Genomic DNA, 27,069 nt, shown 5'->3' with positions numbered 1-27,069 from the left:
TAGAAAACACAATCCCTGAAAGGTCACCTTGCTGAAGTAGACACAGGCATAAGTGGTAGAAACCAGAGGCCAGAACCTTACATACTATAAACTCTACCACATCAGATGATTATGTCAGATCCCTCAAGTTTGTTGCCAGTGGAGCTAATTTTGAAAATCATCATTTTCTAAAACCCAATAAGCTCTTCAGTCTAGTCTTCAAAATCCTTCATGATCTTGCCACAATCTGTAATTTTCAACCTCATTTTCTGGAAATTTTCTTACTCTTTTCTGTAAATACCCCGAGTATGCTACTTCCTTTTGCTGAAATGGTATTTTCTAGGGATCTACAAAACAAAATTGTATCCATTCTACATCTTCCTCCCCACGTAGGAAAAAACTCTCCCACTGCTGAAATTCCACAGCACTTTGTCCTTCTCTCAGGACACTCAGGACATATCTGTGTTCTTGACTGGATTCTTACTTGACTTCAAAAGACACAGATTCTGTGTAAACTCTGCAGAATGAATGCCCTTCTGCGGCAAAATGCCTGTCTGGAAGAAATAAGAAGATCTAATGAAACCAGAGAAAAGAGACACCTTTGAGTCTTCAGAATTGCCATCCTAAGAACTATGACCCTCTAAGAGCACAGCAGTGTCAGACTTATTCTTGTAAAACACAGTGGTTAGGAGAGTAGACTCTAGACCCCATCTGGCTGTGTGGACTTGGACAAGTCCCTCAACTTCTATGTCAACTGCCTCACCTGAGAATGGGAATAACATAACTTAGCTCACGGAATTGTGGTGAGTACTCAGCGGGTTCATATACGTGAAGAGCCTACCAGTGAATGGCTCATAATAAAAATAAATGTAATACAAATACTTGCTTTTACTGTTTTTAAAACTTTGATATATATTGGCTGAGATGACCAAGCTTCAAGAAGGGGAAGGGAACTGTCGGAGATGGAAGGCGTTCAGAATGAACAACTTAGATAAGACCAGTACTCTTTCTCTCCCACAAGATTAAGAGGAGAGGTGACAAACATTATGAGTTAAATTATGGCATAAAGAGTTGAACACAGACTTCTAGGTAAAAACAGACCCATTAAAAATTAGCTGTTTGAAAAAAAAATGAGCTATTTGGACATGGAATACAATTTTGGAGGAAAATAATATATTATGTATTGCCTGGGTTTCTGGCCAAGCCATAAAAGCCAATTTAACTTAGTAATACTTTAGTAGTAATCATCAATTCTCATATTAATAGGAGCTGCAGTTACCAGCTCACTTTAATAGTAGCATATATATTCCTCAGTGTGTACAACAATGCTCCGTAACAAATCATCTCTACTGTAGAAGTAGGAATTCACAAATCAAACATTGTGAATGCAGGAGGGGATCTGAGTGATAGCTAGGGTCACTGTGCTTCCTCGTTAGCCCAGGGTAGTGATGGTTTATGCTGGTCATTCTGATTATCAACAGCTCCCTTTCACTCTCCAAAGTGTCCTGGTTTGGGCTAAAATGATACGGTCACTTTCGTGTTCCTATCTGCACTCTTACGTTACAAGGGAGGGGTCGAAGCCACGTAGCAGTGTCGTGACTTAGCCAAAGCCACGGAATTAGGAAGGGACCAGAAATACTTATTCCTTAGTCTGGGAGTTGTCCTGTCCCACTGCATGCACTCAGCAGCAGCAGGGCCGTGGTGAGGACAGCGGTGGCTAGGATCTGGGGCACAAACACTGCCCGTGGCATGGTCTCTGTGACGAAGGCTCTCCCGCATCGCAGAGCGATTCGACAGCATCAGGAGCTGAGGCTGGAGAAGTTTAAGGGATCTCTGTTTGTGTGTCCTAAGCCTGGCCTACTGCCCTTTTCACTGTACGCCTTGTGGCTTCCTTATGGGTAAGATTATGGGGAGAGTGAGGAATTTCGTTGGGACATGTCACGTTTGAGATGTCTTCCAACATGTAACTGGAGACGTGGACAAGGAGTCCAGACTGGAGAGATCAATATGAGGGTAAGCGAGGAGAGGGAGCTACCTAATTTTTTAAAAAAGATTTTATTTATTTATTTGACAGACAGAGATCACACGTAGGCAGAGAGGTGGGGGGTGGGGGGGGAAGCAGGCCCCCTGCCTGAGATCATGACCTGAGCTGAAGGCAGAGGCTTTAACCCCCTGAGCCACCCAGGTGCCCCGAAAGGGAACTATCTAAAGCTGAGGGTCCCCATCAGAAGAGCTAGAAAAGAGAGCTGCAGTAAAGAAGAGGGGCCAAGAGGAAGGTGAATGGTGAGAAGCTTAAAAAAAAAAGTTCTCAGAGCATTGAACAACCAGCTCCAATAATGAAGAGAAGGAAGAAATGATGGCTCAGACAATAATGATGACAGACTGCGGCCACGACCATTACTGGAAACTTACTACGTCTCAGGAATTCCACCAAGTAATTTATACACATGAGCTTAGCCCTCATTACTATCCTCTGAGTTAGGGGGAAAAATAAGGCCAGGGAGGTTACAAAACTTGATTAAAGTCACAAAATAAGTAGCAGAGCAGAAATTCCCACTCACGTCTGACTCAAAAGAGCTCTGATCTTTTTACAATATTCCGCATATTGGGGTCTTATCTTCTCTCTTCTTTCCTTTGTCCCTATGTGACATTTGTGATTACAGGTAGCCTGGCTTAAAATATTTTTCTTCTGTGGGAAGATTAATTTTATGTCTCTATTCATAATTAAAATGGTACTAAATCATGTGAACGTGACTTTAGAACTAAGATGTGGTCAGTGTTTCTTTTTGTAAGTATATATACACCATATTTCTGCCCCAACCATGTTCTGCTAGATAAGAAACTGAAGATGTTTGCTCCTCATTTATACCATTTGTGTTGTGGCTGTGGTCCTATAACAAACACAGGTTTCAAAATGACCATGAACTGTCATTTGTAAGACAGAAAGCCTTATTAGGAAATTCATTAGCTGATATCCTAATTGTACATTTTATTTTGAGGGGCATGCATTTGCTCATTTAAGGCAGGCTTGAGATTTGCTAAGAATTCTTCTAAGAATATGAACCTGTGCAATTTGCATATAAGTATAAAATTCAAAGCCAATTACTATCTACCGAAAGGGAGTAACAAAAACTAAGGAGAGTCCTGTTTTTAAAATTACATTAAAATTGGCGCAGGTCATGATCTCAGGGTCCTGGGATAGAGCCCTGCATTGGGCTCTCCGCTCAGCAGGGAGCCTGCTTCCCCCCCCACCCTCGCCCCCGCCCCACCCTGCCTGCCTCTTTGCCGACTTGTGATCTCTCTCTCTCCCTGTCAAATAAATAAATAAAATTTTTTAAGAAAAAAATATAAAGTATAAGAATTAACTATCTTGCTAAGAATGATTTCATCTTTATGGCTATTAACTGAAGTTCTCACCTGCTATAATATATACTCTGATCCTCCCTTAAAAAAAAAAAATCTATTAAAGCACTTTTAAAGAATGAAAGCCAGGCATTGGCAAAAAAAAAAAAAAAAAAAAAAGTCTGATTCTGAAGTTACAGAGGAAGAGTCTGTTGTCATAGGGAGGGAAGTCTCAGGCTCTTCTTTGTTTCACAAATTAAGTCCAATCTCCCATAACCGAGAAGACACTGTATAGGCCAGGGACAATTTCTTCTATTTCTTTTGTATAGCAACTAGCACAGTGCTTGGAATACTATTACGGATTTGATAAAATCGTGGATGTACAGTTCTCAATTTTATATATTGAGAACTTGTTGTCATTATACCATTTAATGGAAATATTTTGTCTCTCCTACATGAAACAGCAGATACAGCCAGAAGCAAAGATTTTCTACAACCTAATTTAACAATGAATTTTTCATGGAATTTGGAGCTGCTGGAATTTTAGTAGTGTTCTTAATAACCAAATTTTCTGCAAGAAACAGTGCCTAAAATAGGGAATTAGAAATTTCATTTAGAAATGGCTCTGATTCATAGTTTACCAATTATATTAGCAAACACTTTGTTGGGATTCAATAGGCATACAGAACTAGGAAAGTCTTTTTTTTCCATTAAAATATTTTATAGCAAAAAAGTGTTAATGTACTCTATATGTGCTTATCTTTGTGCCTCTTGTAAGGTAATCCAAGCTTTATGCTTTTGCCTTTTCAAAGACAAAGGAAACACTGTTAGGATTTCAAAACACAAAGGGAAACTAGTAGAGACTGAATTAAATAGGAAACGAGCCACAATGTACTCTGCTCCTTCTTTGCTAGAGAAATTGCCAGTCTGCTTATTTGATTGATAGTTACTTTTGTACCTCCTCAGATTTATTATGCTGTCAAAATACTACATCCTTGAAAAAGACTATAGAGAATAAGGCAAAAAATGAATGAGAGAAGAAAACCTTGAAGAAGATATTAGGATACCCTTCGGTGGATCTTAGAAGGAAGGCCAACTAGATTTATCACAACCTGGAATTCCGTATTATACTTTTGATTTCACAAATTAACAGGCTTTGCCCAGTTAATGAAGCATCTGAATCAGTAAGATGTGAAGGCAGAGGAAATCATCGCTTAGAAGAGAAAGACCCCAATCATCTCTAAGTTTTTGGAAAAAATACATCATCGTTCTGTAAAATCAAAGATGTGGGTTCAATGGGCTAATGTGACACAGATGAAAAAAAATATGCCCCAAAGCCAGCAACTATACCCTTAGCCATGGCTAGCAGACTCATAAATGTTGGCTGATGGTACAAAAGCTATTGTGAGTAGCCCAGGATGGTTAGCTTGGTGCCAACTCACCCTTACTGCTGACCAAAAAAAGAACTCAAAATGCAAAATGCATATGATCAGTGGTGGTCCAAATATAAATGGCTTTCACACATTACTCTGGCCTTAACATATTCCAACTAATCCTGATGGCTCTTGGACCCTGGGCAAGAAGAGAAGCAAGCACGCAATCCATCACAGCTACTGACTGTGGCTTGGTGGCCCTCCTGCACGTAACAAAACCACATTTGTTAGGTTCCTTCTAATTGCAAGACACATCATAAATTCTTAAACGATGTAATTTGTGACATGTATGTGGATTTTAAAACTTAAAGATTAGTTTCAGAAAATGTGGTTAGTGTATGCCAAGGGCAAAATAAGATACAAGATACAAGACACTTGGGACCATTTCAAGTCCCAGACAATTTCAAATTCCAGTGGATGTTCTACATTTCACTTGATGTAAGAAATAGCTACAGGACCAAAATTAGAAAGCTAACATGCTCTGAAAAAACTCTTGTGTTAGAGGCACCTGAGTGGCTCAGTGAGTTAAGCATGGGAGATTCTGGCTCGGGTCATGATCTCAGGATTGTAAGTTCAAGTCCTGCGTGGGGCTCCGCACAGGGTGTGGAGCCTGCTTAAGACTCTCTCCCTCTCTCTAAAACAAACAAAGGAACAACAACAAAAAACCCTCTTGTGTTAACATCTGAAATAAAACCTTAATTTTTAAAACTCACTAAGAAAAAGTTCAAACATACACAGAAGAGAACAGGACAAATTAACCCATTCCCTTCTCCTCTAACATCACTCCGCTTCACCCGTGATCAATCATGACCAATACTGCTTTATCTCTATACCCCTATCTTTTATTTTCTCTAGATACCAAGTCATTTCATCTCTAGTATATGTGCTGCCGAGGCAAGCACTCATCTCTAAACATTTCAGAAAAACCTTGTAATTCTGGCTCAACAGTGACAGAACTGGTGGGGGGAGGAGGTTGTGTTTTATTTCTCATTGCCTCTAATTTTCAATACCTATGTCATTGAAAGAGATTAAGCTGGTGTTTATTGAAAGCAAGGAGAGGAGAATTTAGATTTTTCAGTTTTTCTCGCATATCTAGGGCTTAAAAACATTTGTAAACTTTTCTCCTCCCTCCAGTGAAGGAGACATGGCAGTAAGATATAGTTATTTGGGGGCGACCCTCTGGCCCCTTCCCCCAGCCGCCCTGCCTCCTACGCGCTTGGCCTGCTCAGCCTGCTCCTTCACAAGGATGCTAAGACCTCCAGTCAGCCCTTGACCAGGTCCTCAAAACACAACTGTGATCCCAAGCTCCAGCAAGAAATGGCCCTCAAGCCAAAAAGAAAAAAGAGATATAGTCATTCAGTTCAATAAACATTAACTGAGCACCAGGGATAGGACAAGGTAAAATGAGTAAAAATATTCAAGATCCCTTCTCTAGGGATACCTGGGTGGCTCAGTTGGTTGAGCAGCTGCCTTTGGCTCAGGTCATGATCCCAGCATCCTGGGATCGAGTCCCACATCCGGCTCCTTGCTCGGCGGGGAGCCTGCTTCTCCCTCTGCCTCTGCCTGCCACTCTGTCTGCCTGTGCTCACTCTCTCCCCCCCCCTCTGATAAATAAATAAAATCTTTAAAAAAAAAGATCCCTTCTCTAGAATGGATGAGACACACATAAATAGATAATGTCGATAAAATGTGGAAATGCTAGAATAATAATATTCACAGGATACTATGGGAACAGAGTAAGGGCACTCAGACAAAATTAGGTATTCAAACAAACAAGCCTTCCAGGAAGAGATGATACCTGAGTAAATGCAAAAATACCACAATGATTGTTACTATGTCATTTTAATAAGTCCAATAAAAAGTTTCTTTCAAACAGATTTCCTTCATTTAGTTGGCTGGGGAATTGGGTGCAGAGGGGTTGGGAGGGGAACTCATCAAAGAATATTAGGAAGAAAGCAAAACACCAGGAATTCAAAACAACCACTATATAATGTCTTCTGGGACTTGGGAAAAGGGCTTGGTCTCTAGTCCCAAGGAGATAGAAATCTAAGTGGGAAGAAATTAAACATGCATCAGAAAATCTTATTATAGAATATTCAATCAAAATATAGTTTAGGGATGGGAATAATAGACTAAAATATTTGAGTAAGAGCTGGGACTTAAACCAACCTTTTGAATATAAATTTACCCCAGGTTAGAAAGGGAAGCTAATCAAGTAAGTAATAATAAAATGAATCTGAAGTGGTCAAGGAGGCTTCGTCCTTAAAATGTATTCCTTCATTCTGTCCATCTCTGAATGAGTGAAGCAGGCAGGGGAAGGTCTTTTATTCAAACCTTAGTTTCCAAAGAGGTGTGTATACACAGTGTGTTTACATGTGTGTCACGGATATTAGCGTCGGAACATGATGGCTTGATCTGAGCATTTGCAATCTGACTCAGATATTCCATTGGAATAATACACAATGTTAAGTGCATGCAAAGGTCTACTCTGGCAGATATCTGGTTCTTGGGGAGAAAGTAAAAACTGAAACCCGTAAAAATGAAAGCTGTAAAAGATACATAAGAAAATTCAATCAACACTATGAGATTAAAAAAATATTCTCCGATTGTCATCAGAGATCAATGCCTCGCCACTTCTAATCCTCCTCTTTCAGTATCAATGACAGCATCAGCTAACACTTAAATAGCATCTACTATGTGGCAATCTCTATATAATTGACTCATTTAATCCTCAAAATGAGTTATGAGGTAGATTCTCTTATGCAGGAGGTAACGGAGATACAGAGATTAATATTATTCTTTCCTCACCTCTAGTTTTTTGACCTTTGTCAGAATGTAAGTCAGAGGTTAAAAAAAAAAAAAAAGACCTGTAGGATTTCTCTGAGTACAGGCTGAAGTCTAATATTTTTATAAGTTCAGAAAAATTACTTATACCCTTCAGTGACTCAAGTGAAATGATGTGTGACAGTGTGTTGGCATGGAGCCATAAACACAAATGTAAAATCAATCCAGGAGGCTAAGAGATAGTGCTGCAGGTAGAAACATACTCTAAAAATGGCATGTTTATCAACAGACCAAAGAACAATCTCTGGGTATTTCCCACGGGACTGAAGAATGCATCTTTTTCATAATACTTACACAGAGATAAATGACCATATCATATACAGCAATAAAGGAAGCCAGTGGTAAAAAAAAAGCATTTGAAATAACTTTTGTCCCTCCTGAGCAGTAGAAAAATATTACTCCCTAGGTAGAGTTTGTTGCTTTTTCTTCTCAGCTCTCAAAGTACCTTATATGTAGCTATCCCCAGCATGTGTATATTACATTATAACATAATTATGTGTTCATGTAGTATCTTCCCTCCAGACTATGAGTCCTGCAGCAGAGGGTCTCAATATTCATCCTCGGATTTAAAACCCATCTCTGCATCTAGCAGAATGAAGGCTCACCGGATGAATAATTGAGTGATTTGATAGGTGACTTTTAATAAACTCCCAGGCACTACAAAGTGTTACAGGAAAGTTTAACATATCAGTGAAGGGGTGCCTGGGTGGCTCAGTGGGTTAAGCTGCTGCCTTCGGCTCAGGTCATGACCCCAGGGTCCTGGGATCGAGCCCCACATCGAGCCCCACATCGGGATCTCTGCTCAGCAGGGAGCCTGCTTCCCTCCTCTCTCTCTGCCTACTTGTGATCTCTGTCTGTCAAATAAATAAAAACTCTTTAATATATCAATGAAGTTGTGTTTGCTATTTTAAGAGTATATTCCAGTCTCTTTTGCCTGGCATTTAAAACCCTTCTACGTGGCCCTCATCTACCTTCTGAACCTTCTCTCACCTACTCCCTCCTCCCAATTATATACTGAGTATGCATTACTTTCTCTTTCTGACACAAGCTCTGTACTTTATCTCTGTGCTTTAACTCCGTAATCTCCCTAGGAAAAAATACCTTAGCCTAATTATTTAACACTGTGTTAATATGTTTATTATAAAACAATCATAAAAACAGAAGAAGACAGACATTTTAAGCAAATGAGGAAAAAATACCTAAATAGATGTTTTAACTTTTTTCTTCCTGTACACAGGGGATTGCTTTGGACATATTTTACTCTGAGAAATCACTGATTTACATAAAAAGAACAAATCTCATAGAGTTTTTGTGAGAATTAAGTGAACCAACACGTTTAATGCACTTAGAACAGTGCTTGGCATGAAGGCCAAATTTAAATGTTAACTCTTCAAAGAATTATTTGAATACATCTCTTCCGAGGTTGGGGTTTCTCGCTGTAGGAGGCGCTAATCTTACAGAGTTTAGCAAGAGGCCAAGCCTAAGAAGCCAAAATAAAGTGGAAACTTGGAGAGGTTGGGTTTATAGAATATGATGCAAAAGAAAAAGATATAATTATTAACCCCAAGAAAAATAGAGTACCCAAAAAGGAAATATAATCACACTATACTATCTGGCTCTACAGTACATGATGTTTGCATAGGACTAATCATACAAACACTGGCTCAAATTTAACCAAAAGTTGTGATATAACTAAATGGAAAAAATGGGGTGTTAACACAGGCCCTCAAATCTTCAGTTTTTATTAGCAAAAGGCTAAAGTTTAGGCATGTTATTTTAAAACCTGGAGATACATATCAGAAGAAACAGCTAAAATAGTCCAGTAATGATCTCTGAGGAATGTTGATTAGGAAGGTAGAATACTTCAGCACTATTTAATTTTGAAATTTTGTGTAGGTATTATACCAATTAGACTTTGAAAATAAAGTCAATTTTCTGGGGTGCCTGGGTGGCTCAGTGGGTTGAAGCCTCTGCCTTTGGCTCAGGTCATGATCCCAGGGTCCTGGGATAGAGCTCTGCATCAGTTCTCTGGTTGGTGGAGAGCCTGCTTCCCTCTCTCTCTCTCTCTGCCTGCCTCTCTGCCTACTTGTGATCTCTGTCTGTCAAATAAATAAATAAAATCTTTTTAAAAAAAAGAAAATGAAGCCAATTTTCTTAAATTTAAAAATTAATAGCCTCCCACCTAGAGATGGCAGGTTGAATGCATATGTCCAACTCTACCCTCTCCAGAACTCTCAGTGACACACCAGAGAAAAGACATAGAAAGGCACAGAAATCTCCCAGAAAGAAGAGAAAAAGATGAGAAATTTAATGCAAGAGTTTTAGGAATCATATCATAAGACTCCAGGGTGAAAGAAGGGAGAAAATGGAGAAAGAAAAAAATCAAAGAAATCATTCAAAAACCTTACCTAGAACTGAAGAATACGAATTTTTTAGACCGAAAGGGTCAAACAATGTCCAACAAAACAGACAAAGTATATCCAAACCAGGGCACATCAACGCGAAATTTGGTAACAAGAGGAAAAAAGGGATCTTGCAAGCTTCAAAAGAAGTTACGTACAGTGAGCTCAGCAGTGAATGCTTAACAGAAGTTAAAAGGCAAATGAAGCAAAGCCCTGAAAATTCTAAAAGAAACAATTTTATATCCAGTCAATCTATTCATGTAAAAAACACTTTATAACACACAAAGGCTTTCCTGCCTTCTAAGGAATCTATGAAAAAATGTGTTCATACGAAACAAGAGAACCAAGAGAAAACAAAAAAAAGGGTGGAGGGGAGACGTGGAATTCAGGAAATCCGAAGGTTCTGTTTATCAGATGATATGAAAAGTGTCATGAGTTTCTTGGTTTTAGGAAGATGAAATCCACACAAGGCATACCGTAGCTTTTTGAAATGTTAAAACAGTTCATGTGCTCTTAGATTCACACAGTTTTGCTTTTACAGCAGACTGAGAATAAAAAAGATTCCAAGAGGCCTTAACTCTTACCTGTAGTACAGCAGCAAATAAGTACACCACTATGAAGATCACAGTTAAAGAAGTGTGACCACTTTTCATCAAGTGAATAGTGTAGAGGAAAATTAAATGTCCGGGAATCACGAGAAGCAGGAGAACCTGAGCCGACTTATTATTCACTCCTGTAGTAGAAAATGTAAAAGTTAAAACAAGATCCTATTGGGTTACTAATAGGTCACAGTAATTAAAATTTAAGGATTCCTTTCATGTTACTATACTATATAGCATCACATAAAATTCTGTTGCTAAAAATACATTTCAACCACTCACAGTTTACTTAATTCTTTGAAATTCATTATATGTTATATGCTAATTGAATGGCAGGAAGTTGATAAAAACTTGCTATGAAGAACACTGGTCAGACTTTAGTATCTATCATAGTAATAGAGGGAAGACAAAAGAAAATATATGAAGTTCTTAAAGCACAGAAATGTTCTAATTTTACTTTTCCTTTAGAGTTCTTTCACTGATATTTCACTGGGCATTTCTTTTTTTTTTTTTAAAGATTTTATTTATTTGACAGAGAGAGATCACAAGGAGTCAGAGAGGCAGGCAGAGAGAGAGAAAGAGAGAGAGAGAGAGGAGGAAGCAGGCTCCCTGCTAAGCAGAGAGGCCAATGTGGGACTCGATCCCAGGACCCTGAGATCATGACCTGAGGTGAAGGCAGAGGCTTGACCCACTGAGCCACCCAGGCGCCATCACTGGGCATTTCTGATCCTCATTCAGAGTGATCCGAAGGGGCACATGCACCCCAATGTTTATAGCAGCAATGTCCATAATAACCAAACTATGGAAAGACCCCAGATGTCCACTGATGGATGGATAAATGAGATGTTTACACACACACACACACACACACACACACACACACAGGAATATTATGCAGCCACCAAAAAGTGAAATCTTGTCATTTACAATGACGTGGATGGAACTACAGGCTATTGTGCTATGTGAAATAAGTCAATGAGAAAGACCATTATCAAATGATTTCACTCATGTGTGGAATTATGAAATAAAACAGACAAGCATAGGGAAAGGGAGGGAAAAATAAAACAAGACAAAATCAGAGACAGAGACAAACCATAAAAGACTCTTAATCATAGGAAACAAACTGAGGGTTGCTGGAGGGGAGGGAGATGGGGGGAATGGGGTGACTGTGTGGTGGACATTAAGGAGGGGACTTGATGTAAGGAGCACTGGGTGTAATATGCAACTGATGAAACACTAAATTCTACCCCTGAAACTAGTAATACACTATGTTTTAGCCAAACTGAACTTAAATTTTTTAAAAAGCCAAATATAACCTTTATTTTCATCAGAAAATAAGTGAGAAGAATTGTGAGGTTTAATCCTGTGGTCACAGTTCTTTGGTAGTCACTGGCTGGGTGACACACGACACTACTCCTTGTTAGGGAGGTTCCCCTCTCCTCCTGTTTGCTTGGGATCGAATGCCTACATCCAGAAAAGCCAAAAGGATTAATATAGGAAAGACAGTATATCTGTCTCTCTAAATCACCTAGCAAGGCTTTCCTGTGTATATAAGGTTCCTCCTTTTTTTTTTTTAAGATTTTATTTATTTATTTGATAGAAAAAGACACAGCAAGAGAGAACACAAGCAGAGGAGTGGGCTCCCCGGGCTCCCCGTGGAGCAGGGAGCCAGATACCAGGCTCGATCCCAAGACCCTGGCATCATGATCCGAGTTGAAAGCAGACATTTAATGACTGAGCTTGACCTGGGTGCCCCATGGCTTTTCCTTCTTGACCCATGAACAAGGCATCCCAGAGAAAAGGATGAAAAAGAAAAAGTATACAAAGTTCCTCAGCAACTGCAGAATTGATACAAATGACTTTCTTTCACTGAGACTTAATGAACACAATCTATTCTATTTAAAAACTACTCAGGTCTCAGGAATAAAAAAGTCACATCAAACTGACAAAATATGCATTCAGCAAACGTTGCCCGTCTCTATTCTCAGAGAATTATTCCTGATATAAAATATGTAAAAATCCAAAAGTTATACCTGGACCAAAAAAAGTTCTAAATGGGTAGTAACAACCTTTGGGTTCATCAGGCAGTTCTCCTGGAATGCTATGTAAATGGAGGTAGGTAGAAATCCTGCTAGCCTGAATGGCCACCAAATTACCACCAATACCTGAAACATAAGGACAAACAAAGCAGTTATCATCATATTTCAAACAACTTGCATAAATGTGACCAAGCAAGGCTCTTCATGTTACAGCGTGGGCCAATAAAACAAACAAAAAAGAAACCTTCTGAAATGTTGACTTATTTAATGTTGAGCTAGGTATTCCAAAGACATAAAGTCATTGTTATGAATTATTTTTTTAAATCTGACTCACTGCCTGAAAGCAGACCAGACTAAATAATTTTTTTTTTTTTAGTGACTATCATGGCCAAGATACAGGTAGCAAGGTGTTTAATGCTTATCATCTTAATGAGAAGAAAAATAAGCTTGATTTTTTTCAAATAGGGAAGTCTTGAAATTTCTCTTCCCAGGTTACTAGACAAATTAGTATAGGGACTAAAAAAAATACTCAAGAAAATCATCTTTCAAGCTCAATTATCCTCTCAAATACTTTACAGACCTGCCCTATAAGAAACATGAAAGGAATTTCTCTTGGCAAAAGGAACATAAAACCAGATGGAAATCTGGAACTACACAAAGGAAAGTAGGGTGCTAGAAATGTAAAATAAATGAGAAAATTAAAAGGATATCATTTTCTCATTTTTAATCTCTTTAAAAAATAACTGGCCATTTAAAGCAAAAATGATGATGATGTATATAGGGCTTATAACAAAGTAAAATGTATGACAAAAGGAGCACATAAGAAAGAGAAATGAAAGTCCAAGTATACTGATGTAAGGTCCTTACCTTTTCTGTAAAAGGGCTCAATTATTATTTGAAAGTACACTGTGATTATTAAAGATATTTATAAGCCCTAGATCAGTAGTTCCCAAAGAACAGTCAGGGGTCTGAAGGAAGGTTAGTTCTAGAAATCCTAACCCCTTGCTAGCAGAGGTCCCAGAAGGAGAGCTTCACAGTACATATTAGCATGATAAAGGCTTTAAGAAATCCTGTAGTAAAGAAATCAATTTGACCTAATGCGTTCCAAACTTAATTGGCCACAAAACTTACTTTTGAAGGTATACTATTAATCTCACAGAACTAGTATTCTTATGAAATCTATTTCAGAAAATGCTACTACTTCTGTGAGACGTTAATAAGTGTTAAAAGATATCCTCATCAAAATATCAACACTGATATGCCTTACTTAAAACAAAGTGTGTATTTTTGTAACCCATAAAACAGATAAATTAGCACTTATTGTGGGGGCTGGGGCAAGCTCAGGCTTTGGAATCAAGCAGGTCTGGGTTTAAATGCTGAGTTACCACTTACTAGACGTGAGATATTGGACACATTACTCTGTTATGGTGAGGTTGAAATGATGTAACATGCATAAAAGACCTGCATGTTATCGGGCACATAGTAGGTACTCACTCACTAGTTAGCAAATGATGATGGTGATGATGGTGTGCTAATTAGGGGCCCTTTAAATCACACATCCTCTAGCACATTTAGTATGAAATTCGATTCTCAAAAGTTCCGTCTTTTTTGAGGACCATGGAAGGAATCTTCTCTATCAATGTTTCTAACCAGTGGAATTTAACATAAAGTGAGCTCATTGTGAGATCCAACTAAGAGATTCACTTACTGAGATACAAAAAAGATTTTACTACCACGAATACCACAGCTTCCAAGAACAGCACTCCAGGGAGGCTCAAGAATCATTTCTTACATAAGGTGAAATAACAGGAACACTGTTTCAAACCTTCCTAATGATAGGGTTGTTATAATTTAAAATTTTCTCTGAAATGTAGGACAATGTAGCTCTAACAGTATTGGTGGTAGTATTTATGCTAGTGACTTCATTAACTAATATTCACAGAAGAGGATTTGAACAGGTGGACGAAAAGCAGTAATCATTCCAGACAATGAAAATTAGGTCTTTGTAGGGCCATGAAATAGGAATCTGGTTAGAAAGATAAAGGAAAAAGTTGTACACATCCAAAAGTATATAGGGGGCTTTGAAAGCGAAGCAGAAGAATTCAAACTTGATTTGAATTCTTAAAATTTAATAAATTTTAAATAAAATCTTAATATTTTATTTATTTATTTGACAGAGAGAGATCACAAGTAGGCAGGGCAGCAGGCAGAGAGAGAAAAGGAAGCAGGCTCCCCAATGAGCAGAGAGCCGGATGTGGGGCTTGATCCCAGGATCCCGAGATCATGACCTAAGCCGAAGGCAGAGGCTTTAACCCACTGAGCCACCCCGGAACCCTTTGTTCATCATCTTAAGATTGAAGTAATAAAAACAATGTTTGAGAAAGACTAGCCTGGGGACACCTGGGTGGCTCAGTTGGTTGGACAACTGCTTTCGGCTCAGGTCATGATCCCGGAGTCCCAGGATCGAGTCCCACATCTGGCTCCCAGCTCCATGGGGAGTCTGCTTTGCTCTCTGACCTTCTCCTCGCTCATGCTCTCTCTCACTGTCTCTCTCTCAAATAAATAAATAAAATCTTAAAAAAAAAGAAAGACAGACTAGCCTGCTAGTGACAGTTAATTGGCACTGAGCAGGGAGTAGGTCAGGAAAGCTACTTTATGACTTCAGTGATGGCTGAAGTAAGACATTAGCAGACTATAGTGTGGAGACATTCTTATACAAGTAAGTGAACAAGTGAATTATGTTAATGGGCAAATCAATGAGATTTGATCATTGTCTATTCAGAGGGTGAAGGGCTGCGTTGATGGGTCTGTGATTTTAAGGGTGGATGATGGGGGGGTAGGGGCACTAGGAAAATTGGAAAGGGGATTTAGAGGGGAAATTTCTTTTTTTTTTTTAAAGGATTTTTTTTTTAAAGATTTTATTTATTTATTTTACAGAGAGAGATCACAAGTAGACAGAGAGGCAGGAAGAGAGAGAGAGAGAGGGAAGCAGGCTCCCCGCTGAGCAGAGAGCCTGATGTGGGACTCGATCCCAGGACCCTGAGATCATGACCTAAGCCAAAGGCAGCAGCTTAACCCACTGAGCCACCCAGGCACCCAGGGGGAAATTTCTTCATGGACATTTTACAGCTACACAAAAATGTAAATATTCAAGTGAAATTTTAGGTCTGAAGTTAGATTTTGGGGAACTTGCCTTCATATAACATTATTTTATTACACATAAATATATGAAAGCAATTTATATTAAATGTGTAGCATATCCTGTGACATTTTTTCCCTCAGGTAGAATTACTTTTTAAATTATACTGGCATAAACTGTACTAAAATCCAATATAATGACAGCCAGCCCAAAAGTCAGTATGACTAGATTAAAATTATCTTACTAAATGGAATTCATACCAAAAAGCCCTGTGAGCCTAAGTATTATAATTCCCTTTTTATAGGTAAGAAAATAATTTAAGGCAGATCTTAAAGAGAGCCACAGAGGAGTGATAGATTTTAATGAATCGAATTGACTTAAGCAATGCTTAAACCTAGCTAACACTAATTGATCCACAAAAATCGACAGGAGCGGTAGCGAAACATGAGACGGCAGATAAACCCAAAGTCAATGATAATCCAGAACTGAAATATCCTATTTCGCCACACTAATCTTAAAAATCAAGTATGCTCGACTCTTAAACCAATACCAAGTAGTAAGAGTAAGAAACAGTTCTTTTCAAAAATAGGTTGTGCATACTGAGAACAGGGAATGTCATTTCTACCACAAACACCTACCTGGGGGTGGAGGGAGAATGGAAGGGAGGGGGAGATCCACCTCTTAAACTGTGAACCCTAATATTCCTGTTCCTGATTAAGAGTATATATAATGATTTGATACCATTGTGAAACAGTGTATCTAATTCTTACCATTAATAACTGGCGTGTAAACAACAATCCCAACCAAGTTTGGATCAGATACGGTTGTGTCCAGAATAAGGCCCCCAATGCTGGAAGATAGAAAATTGTATAATTTAGGGAAGAGAAATAAGTGTACTAAATTTAAAGCTGCTCTTTACACACAATCACTTCTACTTTAAAAATAATTTTTTTAAAAATTGTTTTTTAAATTTTTTTTAAATTTTAAATTGAAAAAAATTTTTTTAACATTTAAAAAGTGGAATAAAAAGGAAAAATAGTCCAAGTAAAAATCAATGTCAACAGTGAAACTTTGAAAATAAAACATAGAATAAGCTCTAGGCCTACATGTCAGGGCTCTCCTCCTGATCTCTAAGATATGTTCCTTAAAACAGGAAAAGAATATGCTTTAGATGCATTAAAATGTCTGGAAGGATATATAAGAAATTATTAACAATGTCTATCTCTGGGTGGAGGGACTAACAGAAGACCGATGGTTATTTTATGTCCTTCTGTATTTACTAATTTTTAAAACCCATGTGCATTTATTGCTGTTCCAATTAAAAAAATAGTTTGTGGTTATTATTTTTTTTTAAGTGAGCTCTATACCCAAAGTGGGGCTTGAACTCACGACTCTGACCCCGAGATCAAGAATCTCATAGTCTACCAACTTGACCCAGGCAGTTTCCCCTAAAAAATGGATTTTTAAAAGAGTATTTCTTTGTATTTGAAATTAACAAGGCATTCGAGGCATCATTTTTATTGTGTGAAAACTACATAGGTGTAGAATCTTATCATTGGTAATGAGTTGTAGCCATAGAAATAATGAGTTGTAGCCACAGAAAGGGCTGATTTTGAGGACAGAGGTCTGGAAAAATAATCTATACAGGAGCAAGCCATGTACTCTGAAAGTCTCCATGGAGCTTGGAGATTTGTTAAGTTTCCATGACCATTACCAATTGGTTAGCTTCAGTTTCTTGGTCTAAAGCTTATAGAACATTGCCAGTCGCTATACTCTGTGGGATCCTGTTGCCTAAATCTTCCAGGAAAATGCAATCTACATTACAGAAAAATAAACCCCACGTTATCAGAGAACGGGGTTGATTGTCAAAATATCAGATCAAATGTTCTACCATTGCCAGACAGTTAACATTAGGAACTTATTATTTTAATTTTTTAGTAAAATAAATGAATTGTGGCTTGCTATGCCTAAATTAATAGGACTTCCCATTAAAAGTTACATTGTAAAATCCCAAAGGAAATCTTCCTTAAGGGTATTTTATTAAGGTCTCACTTTAAAAATATATGTATTTCATAGAACAAACTAGTTATTGCCAAAGAATAAATTTCTGTGCCAAAATGCACAGGTTCATGCTGTGAACATAACATGAACACTTGCTAAAATACATCTTAAAATGTTTTTATGACCTAGGTAACAAAATATTATAAGAAAAATTAGAAAAGACAAACAAAAAGAAGAAAATAAAAATCAACCTCAGTGCTATCATTCAGCATTATACTGTTATCTTATTGGTATATAGCCTCCCAGACATTTTTAAACACGTAGATTTTTAAAAATAAAAGCTCACACTGTAAAAGTGGTTCTCTCTTCACTTGTATTCAATTTTATTTGTATCGAATAAACATGCACATTATTTAAAAAGTGAAAGTACCACAAAGCTTATTACATAGTCCCCAGCCCCCACTCCCAGAACCTGTTCTCCACTAGTAATTCTTTTCAACTACTTTAGCTGTTTCTTCTGGTGTTTCATGCTCTATTTCTAAATAACATGTTTATACTGTGATTTCCTGATTTTAAATTTTAGACATTTACCTAATGACCTCCACTGTAACAGATGGGGACTTAATCTCACTTGCCCTTCTCCTCCCAACTTGGGATCCTTCATAATTCCCTTCCTCCTATACTGCCAACTTGGTTATAACAATTCTGGATGAAAAATATTTACGGTTTACTTTATCGTAACAAGGAAATCATTATACACAGCTGAACCATCAAGTGTATTATTAGATTTCCTCACTTTTATTTGTTATTTTGGCCCATATTTTTCCCAATTTTTTGGATACTTACTACTAATTTGCTTTCAACTTTCTAACAAAGTTAATGAAATGCTTCTGAATACAGTCAAACATCAGGTAACTCATCAATTCCACTTTTGTTTCCTAGAGAAAGTCCTCCGTAAGTCTTCTGTCCTGCCAACCCAGATGGTGGCCTCTAGGCACGTTACACGGTTGTCACCCCGCACCTTCCTTCAGTCTCCCACACTGGGTCTTGGTCTGTACGCCATGACCAAGTCCCAACATTTCACAGGACCCTGTTGTCTGAATCTTCCAGGAGAAAGCAATCTACACCACAGAAAAATGAACCATCTGCTCTCATAGAATGGGTTTCCTCATTCCTGTGTCACCTTTCTTGATTTATTTCCTCATTTTGATAGACCATTATCTTCTACCAGTGTTTATATGAAAGGGCATATGGGAAGCAAACTTTTTGAGATCCTGACTGTCTGAAAATTTCTTGATTCCAACTTCACATCTGGCTGATATTGTAACCACAACTTATGTTCAAAATAATCTCCCTTCAGAGTTTTGAAGGAGTAAGTTTAGGTGTTGCTATTGGACATCATTCAGGTTCCCAATGCTTCATGTATAATTCATCTTTTTTCTCTAGAATATTTTGGGATTTATAGTAGCATCCTTTGATTAGGCTCTCTCCTGGCATTCACTGCATTAGGTACTTAATGGGCCCAACAAGCTGGAAGCCCATGGTCTTCAGTCCTCGGGAACTTTCTTGTATTATTTCTTTGATAATTTCTTCTCCTTATTGTCTGCCTCCGGGTGCCTGCCTCCGCTTTCTGTTCTATTTTCCAGAATAGCATCTCAGCTCTATCTTCTAACTTTTGAGTTTTTTAAAGATTTTATTTATTTAGGGGCACCTGGGAGGCTCAGTCAGTTAAGCATCTGCCTTCTGCTCAGGTCATGATCTCGGGGTGCTGGGATCGAGCCCCTCATTGGGCTCCCTGCTCAGCAGAGAGCCTGCTTCTCCTTCTCCCTCTGTCCTTGCCCCTGGGCTCATGCTCTCTCTCCTTCTCAAATAAAAATCTCTTAGAAGATTTTATTTATTTATTTGAGAGAGAGAGCAGGAGGAGGAGCAGAGGGAGAAGGATAAGCAGACTCCCTGCTGAGCACAGAGTCCAACGCAGGGCTTGATCCCAGGACCCCGAGATCATGACCTAAGCCAAAATCAAGTCAGTTGCTTAACTGACTGAACCACTCAGGTGCCCCTATGTAGTCTTAATTTCCAAGAGCTCTTTCTACTTCTTAAATCCTCCTTATTAGAGCATTCTGTACTTGCATTAGGATGCCATACATTCTCTTACTGCTCTGAAGACACTGAGGAGATATTTTGAGGTCTTTCAATTATCCCTGTACTTTCTTTGGGTACCATTTTTCTGCTTTCTGTCTCTCATGTTAGAAGCCTTAATCAAATGTTCGGTGATCCTTTCACTGTTGGCTTCTCCGTGAGGGGCACTGCAGAGCACACTTGGGGCTTTCTGGGTACGGAGGCAGAGCTCATCAGAGGGCAGGCTTCCTGAAGAAGCATCAGGTGCACAAGCAGCTCTTTCACTAAGGGACCCACAAGGGTCAATATCCACAAGTTTTTCTTTTGTGCTGATGAATTTCCCCAGAAAAGAATTATTCTAATTTTTTGCCTGGGGGTAGAGGCCTGACTGCCAACATTCCACGAGCAAAGAATAAGAAGTGGCATAGGATTTTCACTGTTCAGCCTCTAGATTTTCACTTAATCCTATTTTTCATACAGTGTGTAACCTGCACCCTCACATGTGCAGGTTTTTCCAAATCCACATACTCTCTGGTTCAGTCTCTGAGTGAATTCTGGTCTTCTGTCAAGTTGGGGGAAGAGGGTGGTCCCCCAAGTGGTCAAGCTGTGAGAAGGGCTTTTAGGATCTAACTGCCTCTTGAATAAACTTTCCACCAATCTTCTTCATTTCAGCTCTGAGAAGTACTTCGTGCCTCTATTTCCTCCACCTCTCCGGGTTTCTGAGGCTCAGCTCTCAGACCCACTTGCTTCTTATGGGTGTCTTCCCACCCTGCAGGAGGTGAGGTTTTAGCTTTTTCCATTCTGCTAGTTCAGTTAAAAATCATCTGATTCCTATTTTACTAATTCTGTAGAATCTCGCACCTGCTGTCCTCTCTGCTCCCCTTCTGTTTGTGGTTTTATAGCTTTTCTGTTCCATTACTGTCATTTTAGTAGTTTCAGGAAGGAAGAACATAAATGTGGGTCAATACACCATGTTTAACAGGAAATTCGTACTCTTTTCTAGCTTGCTCTTTTCACCGAATGTGCAGTGAACATCTTTCCATGTCAATACAAACTTTGTTATTTTTAGTGGTTAACATTTCACTTGGTGACTACACTACAATTTATTGGGTTGATAGCTGGTTGCTAGACCTCTAAGGTGATCTCTTTAGTTGTTGTTAAAAATCCCACTGTGATGGGGATCCTTACAACTTTATTGTTTGCACATATCCTTCGTTATACCCTGTGTCCTGTTGCAGTGTCAGTAGTCAAATGGCATGTGCATTTCTAAGGCTTTCTGATACTTATGTGAAGACCTTATTATTAAAAATAAGTAAAGTCAGGTTAACACACACACACACACACACACACATACACACCATGAAACCTTACTCATCAATCTGGTAAGGATTTGATTAGAAAAAAAACTTGAAACTGGTCTACAGATTTCAATAATTCCTGAGATTAATTTCCCTATTACCTGTGATTAAAAAAAAAAAAGACCTGGCTATATAAGATAATTGACCCAAGAAATAAAAATAGGCTGCTGATATTTTAATATATATACACAGGTACAGGTATATAGAACACATTCACACACACATTTTAATACTAACCTACTTATAACCATAGCTGTTATGACAGGCTCCCAGCCTGAGTGGAGAACTGTCCTTGTGGCTGGATGTTTGGCAGCTATTATAATCCAGATAGGAGTTAGAGCCAAGAAAAAGACACCAACTAATGGAGAAATGTAGTAATAGTTGTCTAAAATTAAAAAAGAGACAACATTTCAATCTTTCTTCTAACCACGTAGCAAATATAGATATTAAAAGTACAAGTTTCCCAGGAGATAGGATGTTATTCAACATATTCACAGGCTATGTATTTTCTCTAAACGTCACACAAATTTACAACTGTGGATAAGAAAAAAAAAACCTGTGGATAAGGTAAAAATATTAAATAATGTAACTGAAAATAAATACATGAATCCAATAAACATTTACTGAAATAGCTATGGAGCTGGATGAGAATTGCCATAACAACAGGAGGACAGTAACAGTAAAAAACCATCATTTATGTGGCTTCTATTATTGACCAAGGACTGTGCTAAGTGACTTTTAGGCAACATCTCATGTGACTGTCCTCACAAGTATGAGGTATACTGCCGTTTCTATTTTCTGAAGACACTGAAGTTTGGGAGCTTAAGGACATGGCTAGGCAATAGGAAGAGTCAGGAAAAGATGGCAGCCGATATCCAAGTTAGTAACTTTTTTTTTTTTTAAGATTTTATTTGTTTATTTGACAGACACACAGAGAGAGAGCACACGTACGCACACAAGCAGGGAGAAGCAGCAGGCAGAGAGGGAGAGGGAGAAGGAGACTCCCCGCTCAGTAGGGAGCCTGATGTGGGACTCAATTCTGGGACCCTGCGATCCTGACCTGAGTGGTCCTGGGATCCTGGGATCCTGACCTGAGTGGTCCTGGGATCCTGCGATCCTGACCTGAGTGGTCCTGGGATCCTGGGATCCTGACCTGAGTGGTCCTGGGATCCTGCGATCCTGACCTGAGTGGTCCTGGGATCCTGCGATCCTGACCTGAGTGGTCCTGGGATCCTGCGATCCTGACCTGAGTGGTCCTGGGATCCTGGGATCCTGACCTCAGTGGTCCTGGGATCCTGGGATCCTGACCTCAGTGGTCCTGGGATCCTGAGATCCTGACCTGAGTAGTTCTGGGATCCTGCGATCCTGACCTGAGTGGTCCTGGGATCCCAGGATCCTGACCTGAGTGGAAGGCAGCTACGTAACTAATTGAGCCACCCAGGCGCCCCCAAGTTAGTAACTCTATCCATTTAACTCTAAAGTTAAATGGGATATTATTTTTACTTACAAGGATCTTATAGTACAAGCATTCCAAGGAATGCTGGCCAATCCATGGATAATAGATAGCCCCGATACTAAACAGCGTTCCAAACTCCAAAATAAAATAAAAAAAACTAGGGGCACCTGGGTGGCTCAGTGGGTTAAAGCCTCTGACTTTGGCTCAGGTCATGATCCCGGGGTCCTGGGACTGAGCCCCCTATCAATCAGGCTCTCTGCTCAGCTGGAAGCCTGCTTCCTCCTCTCTCTCTCTCTCTCTCTCTCTGCCTGCCTGTCTGCCTACTTGTGATCTCAATCTGTCAAATAAATAAATAAAATCTGAAAAAATAAAATAGAAAAACCAAGTTTAATAAGGGTAAACACCTCTCTTCACTGCTGAACTTCTCAGAACCCTTAATATGCTAAGACAGAATACAGTACACTGTGTTAACCATAGTTTGGCCAGATCACCTAGTTTCTCATCTTGGTATTATAACCTACCTTGGACAAGAAATTTCACTCCTATAAACTTCAATTTCCTTATCTATAAAATGGCAATAATAATATTATCTATTTCATGGAGTTATTGTGACTCTTAAGAGAATGAGTACATGTACGTAGAATAGTGCCCCAGCACCTAGCTAATATTCATCTAACACTTACTATTATCATAATTATCGCTGCCATTATCATTAACATCTTGCTATCTGGAACACACTGAGATAGCAGATTGCCAGGACTTTGCTATAACCCCTTTGTGGTAAACTGTCTTCCTTGATCACAATTATTCATTCTCTCTCCATTCTTATTATGCTTCCCTACAGAGTGAATACATTTCTCTGCCTCATTGACTTTGGGCTTAGCTATTTGTCTTTGCTTTGTAGACATGCTGTATGTCACCTCTGAACAAAATTTTAAGTGCTTTCAGAAATGACTAGAATAGATAGAGATAGATGCGTAGGTATCAGCAGTCTTCAGACACTAGACACCAAGCATTGCAAGCCTGTGTTCCCTGAGAGAAGGGAAAGAAATGAGATAAGCCTTACAACAGCCTCAGCTTTTTAACGAAAGGCATGTCCCAGATCACCATGCAGGAAGGGAAAACTCCAGCAGAGTAAAGCTAGGGCAGGGGGAATTTATAGGATAAAATACTGGAGAAGACGAAGCTCTCAGAGAAAGAGTTCATGAACTGAATACTAAGCCATGCATGCATAGGGTGAACTCCACAAGGCTAGGCCAAGAATAACTGTGGAGTTGTAAGCTGAAAAATTCCCAGAGTTTACAGAGGGCTGGAAGTCCATCAATTCAAGGGCCAACCATCTAGGGAGGAGAGGCCTCTTCAAACACTGCAAACATTTAGGGAAGACCTAAGAAGTGTCACATCCTAGTACTAGGACCAGCCCTAGTGTAACGTCTACTCAACAGAGCTTGAAACCAAGCCTGGTGAGGCTCAAGCTAATCTACAATAAACTGCCTCCAGGAACAAAGTCAAACACTTCATAAAGAAAAACAAAACAATTGAGCACTTAACATTATTACATTCACAATGTCTAGCATCCAACCAAAAATTATTCTGAAGTGTTTGGAATAATATTTAGTCACATTTACAAACTTGGTTAAATACCCTAAGATATTCTATTGACTTAGACATTTCTAGAGTCTCTCAAAAGTTTCCAAGTACTTAAGATCATCTTTATAAATCTAATAAGTGTACAAATATGGCAAGTCTTTAAGGTTTTATAAATGTTCATATAATGCATACAATTTTGGAATATTTATAGTTAAAAGTCGTAAGAGTAAGTCAATTACTTAATTACAAATTTAAGATAGAATTAGAAGACTGACATGTTTCTCTGATGGGCTTAGTTACACGTACATTTAAAAATATATGTTTTGCCTCTTTTGGCAAATACCATGAATTTAATTCTCAAATATTTTTATACTTAATTCTAAATATCCCCAGGGATAAAAGTTGCCTACCCCTTCTTAAAACAGTAACACCATCCCAAAACATTTTTGGTAATATCATTTTAGCTGATCAAGGTGTTACTAAATTTTTCTAGCATCTCACAAAATTCTTCAATCCTTACCCAGAATCTTATCTTTGATTGAATTTTCTATTTCCCCATCTTAATATATTTAGAGATCCCTTACCTATGACTAAAAATGTTGGAACCAGTTAGAAGCTCAATTTTTTTCCAATCAGGGAGGAATAAACAATTACTATAACTATTAAAATAATATCCAACCAAATTTTATCTTTAGATCACCTCTTCAAAATAAGTATGCTCACAAAATCCATTTGAATGTTTTCTTCCATTTAAAGGGATATGACTAATATTATACATACCATCATTTTCTTCATGAATTTTATAGAAGATTGAAAAAAAAAACCTTTATTGAATGGATTCCCAGTTCTCCTTGTTAAAATATTAGATAAGGGTAAATAACATCCCAGTTAGAAGGCAATTCTTACCTCCTAACAACCAAGATTAACAACGACCTCTTTATAGGATCGAACAGGAAACTAAAGGCAAAATCCACTAAACACAAGTGAAAAGAACTATTCTGCTAGGTCGGATCATCTTACAAGTTCATTACCCTTTCATTTTACTACGTCAAAAGAGGAGCACCCTACTCAGCTTTTGAGTTACTCTCAACATTAAATCTCTGGAAGGACATCTGAAGTAGAAAGAAGCACCTACCACCCCAACCCTAGAAATACCGCTTGAACTTTCAGAGCGGGGTCAAATTTTCTCAGTACATAAGCTAAAAATAAAGAGTGGGCAGTTCCTTAAAAAGTTAAACAGAGTTATCATATATTCCACTGCTAGGTAGATACCAAGAGAACTGAAAACATATGTTCACACAAAAACTTGTGTAAGTGTGTTCATAGCCTCATTTTTTCGTAATAGCCAAAAAAATGGAAGCAACCTAAACGTCCATGAATTGGTAAATGGATATAAACAAAATGTGGTATATTCATACAATGGAATATTATTCAGGACCGACTCATGCTGCAAGGCAGGAGAAACTTGAAAACATACTAAGTGAAAGGAGCGGGACATAAAAGGTTATATGTTGGATGATTCGATTTTTTGGAAATGTCTAGAACAGGCAAACCCATAGAAGGTAGATTACTGGTTGCAGGGCCTGGGCAAAGGGTAGAATGGGGAGTGATAGCTACAGGTTTGGGGTGATGAAAATGTTCTGGAATTATACAACAGGTTGTACAATGTTACAGATGTACTAAAAATCACTGAATTGTACACTTTTTAAAGGTGAACTGGGTGGCGTGTGAACTGTAGCTCAGTTTTTAAAAATTCTAACAATGAAGAAAAGGAGGGGGAACTATAGTCTTCAAAAATGTCAATGTCTTAAAGACAAAGAAAAAACAGATACAAATATATACACATACATATAGAGACAGAAAATAAAAGACAAAGCAAATGGGATAAAATGTTAACATTAAATGTATCTAGGTCCAGGATAGGCAGAACTTTAAAAAGTAGGGGAGGTTGGGGTACCAGGTGGTGGGTATTATAGAGGGCACAGCTTGCATGGAGCACTGGGTGTGGTGAAAAAATAATGAATAATGTTTTTCTGAAAATAAATAAATTGGAAAAAAAAAGTAGGGGAAAACATGATAGAAATAAAAATTTCTAAAATTGATTTACTGTAAACACGTTCTATCTCAATTTCCTGCCACGTCTAATATGCTCATTCCTAACCAAACTATGATTGCATGGGACACTCCTCTTTTTCCTGGATAAGACCTAACCTAATTCTGAGGGCTAAGGAAAAATTACAAATATAGGAAAAGGGAACATTCTAAACATTTCTCTTTGTAGGCTATACTGGGGTTTTATAGATGTCATAAAATTAAGGAATTACCTTCAGAAAATCACTAATGACACAATCAGCAAGAGAAAAATGGATGACTAAAAGCCAAATTTAGTATCAAATTTAATTTATCAAAATTTAAATAATGTCTTTCTTCAAAATGAAATACACTTCAATGATCTGAGTCAAAATAATATTTTGTATTAATTTCTGAGTATATCACAACAGGTATTACAGTAGGTCATTATTCAGACATTATTCAACACATCCACATCCTAATCCTTAGAACCTGGGAATAATTACCTTATATGGCCAAAGAAACTTTGCAGATGTAGGTCAAGTATTTTGAAATGCGGAAGTTATTCTGGATCATTAGAGTGAGCCTGAAATGTAATTACAGGTGTCCTCCCAGGCGGAAGTCAGAGGGAGATCTGACTTCAGAAGAGTAGGCAGTGTGACCGCAGAAGCAGAGAATGAGTAATGCAGCTACAAGCCA

The 27,069-nt window shown here is 38.4% G+C and overlaps 1 protein-coding gene across 5 annotated transcripts in view; it reads right to left on the bottom strand.

Annotated features, from left to right (window-relative positions):
* The window catches only part of SLC41A2 (solute carrier family 41 member 2), a 120,660-nt gene that overhangs the window by 21,940 nt on the left and 71,651 nt on the right, over positions 1–27,069 (bottom strand). For all 5 annotated transcript variants that reach the window (XM_044229254.1, XM_044229256.1, XM_044229255.1 and 2 more), the window contains exons 7-10: positions 21,492–21,639; positions 16,548–16,627; positions 12,633–12,764; positions 10,585–10,733 (exon numbers count right to left, since the gene is read on the bottom strand). In XM_044229254.1, coding sequence (XP_044085189.1) covers positions 10,585–10,733; positions 12,633–12,764; positions 16,548–16,627; positions 21,492–21,639 — 509 coding nt within the window. The remainder of the gene's footprint in view (positions 1–10,584; positions 10,734–12,632; positions 12,765–16,547; positions 16,628–21,491; positions 21,640–27,069) is intronic.

This window comes from Neovison vison, chromosome 12, assembly GCF_020171115.1.
Source record: "Neovison vison isolate M4711 chromosome 12, ASM_NN_V1, whole genome shotgun sequence".
In the NCBI taxonomy this organism is placed as follows: Eukaryota; Metazoa; Chordata; class Mammalia; order Carnivora; family Mustelidae; genus Neogale; species Neogale vison.
The sequence above is the reverse complement of the archived record's forward strand: the minus strand, read 5'-3'. Positions and strand labels throughout refer to the sequence as shown.